This window comes from Manacus vitellinus, unplaced genomic scaffold, assembly GCF_001715985.3.
Source record: "Manacus vitellinus isolate BGI_N305 unplaced genomic scaffold, ASM171598v3 scaffold_1_pilon, whole genome shotgun sequence".
Lineage (NCBI taxonomy): Eukaryota > Metazoa > Chordata > Aves > Passeriformes > Pipridae > Manacus > Manacus vitellinus.
The window spans coordinates 12,653,582-12,665,477 of NW_021939396.1; the positions used below are offsets into that span (position 1 = coordinate 12,653,582).

The 11,896-nt window shown below is 37.7% G+C and overlaps 1 protein-coding gene across 1 annotated transcript; it reads right to left on the reverse strand.

Annotated features, from left to right (window-relative positions):
* Positions 1 to 724: 724 nt before the first annotated feature.
* MAL2 (mal, T cell differentiation protein 2) lies at positions 725 to 10,298 on the reverse strand. The gene is made up of 4 exons (XM_029959274.1): positions 10,287 to 10,298; positions 9,827 to 10,036; positions 5,686 to 5,844; positions 725 to 3,423 (listed from the first exon to the last, which is right to left on the reverse strand). The coding sequence occupies exons 1-4, from the start codon at positions 10,296 to 10,298 to the stop codon at positions 3,343 to 3,345; spliced, it is 462 nt and encodes a 153-aa protein (XP_029815134.1). The 3' UTR covers positions 725 to 3,342.
* Positions 10,299 to 11,896: the final 1,598 nt, after the last annotated feature.

Here is an 11,896-nt window from a genome sequence, read left to right on the forward strand (position 1 = left end):
CAGAGAAACCATGAGAATCTGAACAGACTGATCTTCACAGATCAATAATCACTGCAGGACCTGTATAATTTTTGATTATTTCCAGACATTCAGTGAGGTAGAAGCAGAGTCTGGACTCCTGTGAAGCACTTGCTGTGCATATTTTCTGAAAAAATTCTAATAAAGTTTTAGCTTTCTAAAATCTGCACTTTCATTTCTCTTCAGCAAAAAGCAATAAACTGCTGCTTATCTCTGCACCCTTTGAAGGAAAGTCTCCTTTGAGGCTTCTTCTTATTTACCAGCAGCTACTACACAGTCATATCCAAAACACCTTGAAATATCTTCTAAGAGTAGGGACCTGCTTGGTGTCTTAGACACTGCTGCACTGCAACTTCACATCAAATAGAGATGTTTGATGAAAACGCTATTTAGCATCTGTGGTCTTCTTCCTTTTGCCCTAAATTAATTGAGATTATTTATCTCCCTATGTCCCCTCCTATGCTTTCCATTCTTTGGAAGGTCTAAGCTTGTGTTCCTCAAGGTTATAGGCTTGGGGGAATTTTTGTACAAGGAAGAGTGAGACTTATTAGAACCAGCTTGCATATATCCTCTATAATACCTATCACAAGGATTACGTATTATTCCCCTATCAGTATCTGCATACAGATATCCAGCAATCACATACCATTTCTGAGTCACACCTATCTTTTTACCTCCCAGTACAAAGTAATAGCAAATTAACTACTGACTTTTTTCCTTTTTTTTTTTTTTTTTAAAGAATGTAACTGCATGTTCTGGTGTGTCTCTCCTTAGATCTTCCTCAAAGTACAGTGCACACTATGAGAAAAATTCCATTCTTTCACTCCATTTTAGCTGTTAAAGTCATTCTTCATTACTGTAGTTTTTACCTTTATCTCTTCTCTGTCCTTTGTTTGCCTTTGATATTTAAGAGGGAAAAGTTCAGTCTTTCCTCACTGTGCAAACAGTTTCCATTCTACACTAACCACACTCTGCTATCTGGACTTCTACAAGTAGATTGGGAGACTTGAGTAGCACCCATTAATCATGACCTTTACAGCTCAGGTTTGAACTTAGAAGTTAGATACAAATGCTGACGAAACTTTGGAAGCTTTTTAATTGACACCAGGTGTGGGATTCATACTCTGTAGGTTTTAATAGTCAAAATATTAAGATCTGCTCTCCATCACCCCAGCTGGCTGCCAAGACCATAGTTGTGGCATGCAGAGTCTGTGGTGAGCAGTGCACAGCCAGGTTGCAGGATACAGGAGAAACCACACCAAAGATCAGCATCCATCTGAAATGTTGTTGCAGCCGGCCTTACTATTCTCACTAATATTCACGCAGTGTCACATGCCAAAACAGCTGTGAAACTATATATATACATATATATATATGAAACCAGCCCCAATACAATTGTGCCTTCTCGAGAAATCTTAGCCTTAATTTTCTATGTCTAGCGTCAGCGAGTCAAAGTTGCAAGGTAGTTTTTTTGACTTTCCAAAGACAAAATTATTAACCAGACTACTGCCATAAATATATTAAGTAAATTTAATGCTGCTTAGCATAAGTCTTTGTTATATACTTTCATCCATATACTCCAGTGTAAAGGTATTTTTTACAATATGAAGTATTTTTAAAAGTATATGGCTCTAGATAAAATGTTCACAAAAAGTCTCAACGCAATTAGAGAATTAGGAAAAAAAAAATCAGACAAGAGTACAAAATCTTTGGAAGAAAAAAGATTCAGAAAACAGATAAAGGAAAACATCCCATTGCAGTAATTCCAGATGACCAAGTGGTTCCGTAGTCAGAAGGGCTGCCACTCAGTGCCGTGTCACCCATAAGAACCTATCCTGCGTCAGCAGGGACTGCAGGGCACTGCTGGGGGTGGCTGCCTCTCAGAAATGCTTGTCCCTGACAAGTTTGATAAAGCAACTTCCATGGCAGATACCGTTGTTGGCTCAAGGAGAATGAGTACACCTGGGAATGAAGGAAATCCTGTCTTCCCTTACCCAACCACTGCTGGTCTCTGCAGAATATTCAGGTGCACTGGTAGGATGTAGTGAACAAGTTGTTTTACGAATGACAGGGAGCTTTTATTCTCCCAGGTCATCTATTTGGCACTATTCGCAACAGAAAATTATTTGCTAGCAGTATAAAAAAAATTTCACCATCTGCAAAAGGACATGAGTGTCAGGGAGCAGAGCACAACGTTATCGTTTAGTTTTGCTAAATCAATTATCTATATAAAATATTGCATGTCATTATACAACAGGATATTCAAGAAAGGTTCAATTAAACTTCATTCATACGAAAAGCAAACTCCATAGTGGGTGGATTGCTTTGCATTCCACTGCTTTCAGTAAGATGTTGCATAGGCATCTGTCCAAATAAAAACACCTTTACAACACTGCAGGTTTAGAATGCAACAAATAACACACTGCAAGAATTGAGGTCAGACATTATTCACCATTTGGTAACATTCCATTCAAATGATATTGACTCACACAATACCCAACAAATGCAGCACTTTAGGTAACAAAAACAAATCTGTACTCTAAGGAAGTAAAACAGTGCAAATATTCCTGTTAAACAAAAATACACCATGTATATACACACACAACACAAATGCACTGTTTTGTTCTGCAGTATAAATAGATCTGATAAATAGTTCCTAAAACTAATGAACTACTGATTGTCAGTCCCAAACAGTTTTCATCTAGTATAGAATGTAATAAGCTTCAAGGATCAGATGACCACAGCCAGATATGGCTACAAAAGAGTATCAAAAAATTTCACTGCATGGTTATTTAAAATATATTCTCTGTACATCAAAGTTAATAGTACATTTATACTAAGTTGATATCTCAAAGTCAGCTCTGATCATGTAAAGAGCAGCACACAGAACATCCATGACTCTACAAGGAGCCTCCAGGCTGGACCTGTGTGGAGTGCACCATAATGCTGCAAGACACTTAAGGCCCAATCCCAGGACTTAACAAGAGGGAAGCTTTTTATCTGCCTATGCAGTCAACATCTTGGCTTAATTTCCATTTTCTTCCTCTATTGATGTAGCACTAGAGTTCTGCTGTCTGCTAATGACATGTCTGTTTATCCCTGAACTCCCTAATACCATACAATAAGTACACTTAAAATGCATACACAATAAAAGTAAATATTAGAAAGGGAAGAGATGGAAACTTGTTGAGGAAATCCTAATTAAGGGTTATTTGCATTTAAAACAGATTTTAAGCAGAAAAAAAGTCTTTTTGGAATTACAGTAAAACAGACAAGTAGCACTTAATTTGATCTGAAGTGAAACACATGGGTGTCAATCTCTCTTCAACTATTATTTAGTCTCCATCTCCTCAATGCCAGGGCTGTGCTGAAACCGTAACAAACAGCTGTTGCAAAGGCAAAAATCTAGAGAAGAAAAAGGGGAAAAAAGTTAATCACACATTACATTGTTCTACAATTGTTTTTATTCTAAATGAATATATAAACACAAATTATTTAAAAGTTATCCCCCTCCCACCAAAACATTTAAGGTAAAGATAAGTGTGGGATCCTCTGAAGTCTCCTTATGAACTTCTCTGTTATAACCCCATTTTATTACTACCCTATGTTACTACTTTACACTTGATTGCTTCAGAAGACATTTTGAAATAGAACATTAAATAGAATTCCTGCAAAGTTATGGTACAAAGTAAACATGTATACATACACTGTGTATTCCAGTTTTCTCTTATCTAGACTGATCAAACATTAATCTCATATTTGTTTCCAAGTGAATGTCTTCATCAGCAAACATCTAGGAAGACATCCCTCTAAATAGCAGAGCTCTTTAACTTGCAGAAATACAGAAAGAACTCTAAGTCTGGCCTCCTCAACCAGATATCCAGTCACTAGAACAACTTCCGGAACAACACCAGGAAGTTGCTCTTGCTCAAGAACTGAACTGGACAGACTTGAACTGAAGGTCATGTCACAATAAAACTGAATACATAATAATGGGTTATGTCTCTTTGAAGATACGAATTCAATCATAACAATCTATTCCTTGCTTTGCATACACGTCTTAATTTGACAATTGAAGTTCTGAATAGATGCTACACCATAGAAATACCACCTGTAAAAAATGAACATATATATTTCTAATCATGGTATATGAAAGTAATTTAAAAAGACAGAATGTTAGCAACCTTATATATTTTTTTTTGTCATGTAGCTTACAGGACCATTTTAATGAAGTATTTCAAAGGATTACAAATTTTTTTCTGTGTGTTCTGACTTCCTAAATATACACTTTTGCAAAAAATGCAAAGACACTAAAGACTATAGTTATCTGATTCGCCATTTTCAAGCATCTCTTAATTGAAGATACTGAGGCAAGTTACAGAAGAGTCTACTCCTCCCATATCTTGAGAGGTATTTGAGGGCTTTGAAGAACTGAATTCTTCCTTAAAAAAGTAGTACGGAAGGAGGAAACAGTCTCTTGGAGTCGCCACTATCCTGTTGTCAGACAAAATTACTTAAGTGACCATATATTCAGTGGGATCTGAACACACTAAACTAGGATTGAAGAGGTACACTTAAGGGTAGAATTTGAGATACCTGCTTAGTATAAAGACCTCCCTTAGTTCAGACACAGCTATGAGACACCACCTCTGTCCTTGTGCCACATGGCCACACAGATCAGATGTGCTTGTGTGTTACTGGGAGGTGGCTAATGGTGAGGAACTCCGGACTTGGAGACTGACGTGACCACTTCACCTCTTCAAACTATTCATCTGGTTTTATCTTAAGATGAACTGAGGGTGCTTACTATGCAAAATTTATGGTGTACTTTTAAGTTTTAAGGACAACAGATACTCGAGGAGGGTTTGAGAAGCTTAATAAATACATATTGTTCCCTGAGGTATGCAAGACCCTCTAGATGGAACAAAAAATAAGAGCATTAGTTTTAGTACTTTAAGCTAAGCCTACATGGCATACCTCTACTTGCCCCTGAGGAGTCCAGCCAGGGAGAAAACTAGAGCCTGGTATATTTTCTGATTCAGCTATGCACGCCCACATAAGCAGATACAGTGATTCAATGATGATGGAAAAATGCATTCTGAACTTGGGCTATCAAGAAAAGCACTCTAATAATTGCCATAAGAGACAGCATGGCCCTGACACATAACTTTTATGTCTGATTTAATAAGTACGTATGTGGAGCTTCACAGAGATCTAGTCCAAGTTTTATTTCTCCATGGCATATTCAGGACTATCTAAATGGTATAAAAAAAAGGCAACTGAAAATTTGAGCACAGGTATGAAATTCGTACCTCATTCTTTGATAAAGCCTCAGTTATTTTTTCTTCAAATAACCAACACCATTTTTACACATTACCTTGTCTAAAAATTATAAACTGTAGTGATTATATACGTAAAACACTACGGTGAAGAGTAGCAACTCTACACTGCAGTGAAGAGTAGATATCCCATTAGTTATACCAACTATTATACCAATAGTTTTCGCATGTTGCTGTTAGACACTATTTGCTGCTCTCAAAGACAATCATTTCTCTCACAGCTCCTCCTTCTATTCCATCTTGCTGTTAAGTTCCCAAGTTGAATGGCTGGCTACAAGGACTTATAACAGATTTCTGTTCCCCTGATACAAATACACAAAATACATACCGAAGCTGCTATGCTTATGTTATATTCATGACCAGTTAGAATCCTCTCCTGTGCAGTGGAATTGAATTTGCGGGGAAAGTGATGCAGAGATGTAGTTGCTGCTTGGAGTAGAAAAGCTCCAAAATAAAAGACAAAAGTAGCCCCATGGAAAATAAAATCCTAAAAAACAAATAACAGAATCAGTCTGGGCTGCAATCCATACGTAATTCTTCTGTCTCAGTACGAACGAAATCCAACACTGAAACATGAAACGAGCACTGATAACAATAACTTTAGATAAACTGTGTTAAATCCATGCAGGAGCTTAACCTGAACATGTTTTCACAGCTGCTTGTACTTATAAGCAACTCACTAACATTATTAGTGATAAAGTGCAGCTCTCTCACTCTCCAAACCTTACATTCTTTCAAATTAAGAGGCATGTGCTCATCTTTATGTCCACATCCTGACCTCTTAGATCACTTTAAAGCTATTGGAGCTTACAGAAGTCTCTCTTCATACAGCTTAGATAAAAAAGAAGGGACATACAGGCCAACTTTATCACATTTCAAGCAGTACAATATGATCTTGCAGCCCCCCACATACCTTCTTAGCTATAACCAAAGCTCAAAAAATGCCCCCTCTGTGCTTAAATTTTGCTTCTGTGAATGCCCAGAGACACCTCAGCCTTGACACAGATGAAATTTACTTCCCAACATCAGAATACAAGACCTGAGGCATTTCCTCAACTCACTCTGACTTGGCTCTACCCAATAGTCAGTAATCTAAAAGTTCTTCATGACACTGTCTAATAAAATGCCTGAGATTTGAGAGGACGGGTGTTAGGATTTACTTTAAATATGCTTCTCTCCTAGCCCTCTCTATTCCCTCCTCTGTGGTGAATACTAACTGAATGTAAGGTTTAAACATCTAACTCTCATTTCAGGGTTCTATTACTGACACACAGGAAAAAGGTCTGGTGCTCAAGTATCTTTGCAGGTTCTATTTCAGAGTCCAGTGTTCCAGCAGCAAGATCTAAGATATGTTCCAGTACAGTTTTAAAACATCTAAAATATTCTTCTGACAACTCCTTTTGTTGTTGAGTCTGAAAATTGCACTGACATCTGCACTGCACTCAATTCCTGAGTCCATACAACATGTACTTTGTGCCTATACCTATGCAGGTCTGCAAAAGCCACAGACACAATTTTTAAAATACACACAAGTATATGTATGCTTTTGATGATGCTGATATCCATGATATACAGTCTATCTCCAGCATGATGAATTCTTTATCAACTTTAACTTCATTTAAGTGCAATGGACTACCAGCATGTCAAGAGTGAGAACCCAAGGTACACTGTGTGTGCCCAGCACAGCAGCAGTCAGCATTTATATGCACTAGAAATTACTGTGTGACATCCTTACCTAATATCAAAGTGCTGCATTTCCCCGTTTAGAAACATGCAGTCTCTTGGCAGATGTGAGATTTTCTTTTTATTGAAAGCATTTTCTTTTCAAACCCATGACTTGTTCCATATTTGATAGCAGCTAAAGCTACTTATCACACCCTCATCGGCTTTGACAAGTTACAATATAAGCTGCTACTACAGTTCCCCATTGCACTTAGATCAGGACTGACTGCATACAAGAGAGATATTTTCAGAAGACAAACTCTTTCATTTCCTTCATTCTCCTGCCAAACCCTCTAATTTCCTTCTCCTGGAAGCAATGACAGTGAAGCTACGTAGCATCAGTAAGGCTTCACGTTCACATGGTTATGGTTTCTGTGACCAAAAACCCCAAGATCTTATGAGGAAGAGTTTTTTTGTTTTTAGTAATTGTTGGCATGGTGCCTAACTCTCCCTTGCCTCCACACTTATATAATCATTGGAACCTCATACAAAGTGTTCGTAAAATACTAACAGATCTGCATAAGTTAGTTCACATCTAATTTTGCAAATGAGTATGTTGTGAGTCAGGCTGCAAAGGACAGTATTTGTCATACCATCTGGTTTAATACAGTGATGTACAGAGTGATGTGGCTCCATAAGGTCCATCTTTTCCACTGTGTAGCATCTTATTTTTTAATATCTTTATTAGCATTAACGGATATATCCATTATACTAAGTAAGGTATTGCTAAATGCAGAGTTGCGTTTACTGTAACAAAAATAGTTCTAGTGTTTCCAGTAATTATTTATTTATTTGCAACAGAAGGTAAAAAATCTTGTGAAGTGCTGCTAAAGAGTTTAGTGCCAATAAGTTACTGAACATTTGGGTACCCAAAAATAGTGGTCAAATGATCTATCTAGTCTTATTTTTGTTGACAGCTGGAAAGGGCTGAGTTTTAGTTACCAAGCTAGAGATAAAATCATTCTTTCTGCATTTATTTAAGATGTTGACTGAGTTATGACAGCTTTTCAGATGAAGCTACAGATACAGCTTTTATACAAGTTTTGTAGCAATTTCCTGACATAGAAAGTTTTCCAGTCATTTATTATATGCAAGGGGACAAAATGAACAGTACAACAAATCATTGCCAGTATCAAGTAGCCAAGGTGTAACACACACACAATTGTCATAAGATGAAATTTGTATAGCATTTTCAATCTATAGAAGGCTTTGTCTTTACCCAGCAACTCTTAACTAGATGCATGATTGTAAACTGGCAAACAGTTTCAATGAAACCCAGGACACTATTAATTTACTTCAGTTATGCACATGCTCAAGGGTTTTGTTGCATCATAATTTGTGAGGATGTTGCAGCATAAATCCCTGTAAAGGTCTCTGTGATTGTAACTCATTATTAGCCTAATTACTGCCTGCATTGTGCTGGAAAGCTGATGCTGTATGTTTGTGTACTCACAGTGCTAAAGTTTGTTTTTAAGAGAGTCCAGTCTGTTATCACTGATAGGCTTTGAAGTTATCTGAGCTCCAAACTCATGTCTATGATTTGCTTTAAAGACCTTTTGTTTTAAGGGATTGTCCATGAATAACCTGAACAGATTCCACAGATGTTGATACTGAAGCATGCAATTCCAGCTGTCATCAAGGAAAGTGTCAACAGGAAAACTAAGCCATGTAGGAGGAAGGTGAAGGTGATCAGCAATTACAGACAGCCATACTTTAGTGTTTTAGAGGTTGTAATCCTTTTAGATTTTTTTAAAACTTCCATTCTGATCACAGTTTTGCCATTCCTTTTTACTCACTTCCAGTAATATAAAAGAGTGTGATATCATCTCATACTCAACTATTTGAGTACTAAAAACTCAAAGTAAAAACAGTTAATTACAAAAAAGGAGCACATAAATTAGCAGTCAATAACCTGAGGTATCCATCTGGTTGACAAAACCAGAGCAAACAACTTCCCTTTTTTAATAGGAAGGTACAGTCTGTGAGAACTGCTGGCACAAGCCACAACAATCGATTACAGCAAGAATCAGGTTTTGTCTTCACAATGAGGAAAAGTTGAGCAGAGTATAATTACATCTGTAGTCTCACCAGACGAACGTTAAGTCTCCTAATAAGCAGCTATATCATCCTGCAGGTTATTCTGTCTTCGACCACCTAAGGTCTAACAGCCACTCAGCATTGCTGCCCTAGTTTTAAGGAATCAGCCCAAAAGTCACCCATAGACTTTCTTAGGAACTGGAGGGGACCTTCTGGGTGCTGAAGTCCAGTCTGTGGAATCTCAGACAATCCCATCACACAGAATGTTCACAAATGCATCCCTTCCTTTACAATATTAGATGTATCTTTCTATGTCCCATTATTCACAGGGTGTTACTACCACTTCTTTAATACCAGAAAGTATTTTCTGATTACCAGTCCACAATAATTTCTGGCCATTTAAACCAATTTGTTGTCATGCCTTGTTAAACTAGTCCTCTTCCTGCTGCTCATGCATTTTATGTGCTCATAGAGGACAAGTATATTCCTTCAGTTTTGAAAGCTCCTTCAACCTCCATCATAAAACAGGTCCTGTATTTCCTCTGTCATCTTTGTAACCCTATTCTTTTTCCAGTTTTGAATTCCTCCATTTTGAAGAACTTTCCACTGATACAGAAGGCCAGTCATTAAGACTTTGGATCAGCGCTTCTCATTAGATCATTATCAGTTTATAAAACAAAGGGAACCCTTAAATAAAGAAAAAATCTTACCGCCTGGTTCCAGTTGACAGCAATTCTATTTGCATAGCCAAAGAGGAACACAGAGAGGAACACAATGGACAGGAACCATGCAGTCACTGCTACAAACATGACCCATCCCTGCAGCAGTGGCAGTGGAACTTGGGTAGAAGCGACCAAAATCCAGACTATTGTTCCAAAAAGCTGCAAGGGAAGGAATATAGAGAATGAATTGAGAGATAACTTTTATTCAGTCATTTCTGCCTAAGAACTGATATCACACATTACACATCATCAGATTACTCTTAGGAACCAAGAGGAAACACTTCCAAACTACTCTGAAAGCCAAGTCCTCTTCTCAGAAATGATAGGCACTAAGTGGTGGTAGGACAAAGCCACTCTGAAATTCTTCAGAGTTCTTAAAATAGTCTTGAAAATGGGATTTACGAACCCAAGTGACTTGTGTGCTCCTGCTGCTGCTGAAAATTCTTACCCTTAGTCTCATTTTGAGGAAAATATAAGAAATGTGAAGCAAATCTATCTACATATACTAAAATTGGCATGAGAAGGACGTACTTCAGATTTTGATTCAATCTCATACTATTCAATTTAGTAGTCCTAACCAGATGAGATACAGAAAAGATGAAACTACTTCTCTTATTCAATGTATTTGTAATAACAAACTGAAAGAGAACACATTAAGCAATAAAGTGAAAGAGAAAACTAGAATACACAATAAGGCATGTTGTAAATTATGTTGTAAAGATTAGAAAAATATACAGCTTTCCAGAATCATCATAACTTGAGGAAGAATTCAGTACTGCCAATTTTCATTTCAGCATATTGATCACAGCGAATGAGTGAGAGGGACACAGTGCTATGATGGACTGATGGAGAATTTATGTACTCTATGACTTCCCTGGTTTAATCAACTCTTGGTGTAAGGAAGGCTACTATTTCTTCCTACAAATCCTGCCTCTTAATAAAAAAAAGATAAATGGAGTGAATCAATTGTCACCTGAAGTATGTTCATTTATTACAGAAAGATTTAACTTCATAATCCAACCTGCTGAATAGTGACAACCACAATCAATTTCCAAGCAAGTTACTTCTCTCCTGTTTAAATTCTACAGATTTACAACCAGGAAGTCAGAGGTTACATTTTCAGATTCAGAGAACTTCCTTTTGTATCAAGGTTGGATGAGAGATACCTTTTAAATAATGTCTGCTATAAAATTAGTTGGTTCCTCTCTCATGTTACTTTGCAGCAGCACATATGTAAAGATGCATTGTAAGTCTCAGTTCAAAGCTCCCAAGGGTTTATGTATTAGCGTTCAAGTTGTTCTCTAGGGTTCCTTTTTTAGCTGCTGTGAAGAACCAAACTTTCTCTAGTTTCACAAAACTGCAGGTGCAAGTCTGTTACTCAGTGAGCAGATAGTGATGGGCAGTTAGGAAGCAGAAGGGATGCTGTCAAACAAAGTTTGACAGAAGTGTCTGTCAAACAAAAAAAACTGAGTCACGTGAAATGTTTTCAGTATTTTGAATGTGCAAACTTGCAGGGTTCTTTAAAAATAAATTTAGAAATGTACTGTAGAGACTGCTAATCTCAGTGCTCACTATTGTGTTATTTCACACCACACCTGTCCACTTCAGCTCAGCTGTCAGATATACAATAGGTGGGCCAACCTAATTAACCTTTTGTTCCTACTGACTCAGGGCCTGATTTAGTGCCTGGACTTGTGTTTTGAGCTCCTTGCTCAGGCGGAGTTTTATAGCTTGTGGGGCGGGACCCAGCTCACAAGCAGCATTCTGCTCTGACCCCGAGAAAAAAAAAAAAAGTTAATAAAAACAGTTCTACCGTGGTTTTTTTTTCCCCCTCTTACTTATCAGTACAAGGGCACTGCAGAGCCTCATACACGGCCTTAGCTCAAAGGTCTCAGCCCCGTGTACACCAGCGAGGACTTACACATACATGACATTAAACACACTTGTAGGAGTCTGCACAGGACCAGTAACGCACGCGCGCAGGAAAACCCGGTGTAACTCCACGGTGCGATTTTGGGTCTGGGTCACTGAGTGGCTTAAAGTCCTCGACAGCTCAAA

Excerpts from the sequence above, each read along its gene's own strand:
- MAL2 (XM_029959274.1), bottom strand. Across the intron at positions 5,845-9,826 it reads CTGTCAACTGGAACCAGGCG|GATTTTATTTTCCATGGGGC; the intron begins GTAAGATTTTTT and ends TTTGTTTTTTAG. Across the intron at positions 3,424-5,685 it reads ACATAAGCATAGCAGCTTCG|ATTTTTGCCTTTGCAACAGC; the intron begins GTATGTATTTTG and ends TTTCTTCTCTAG.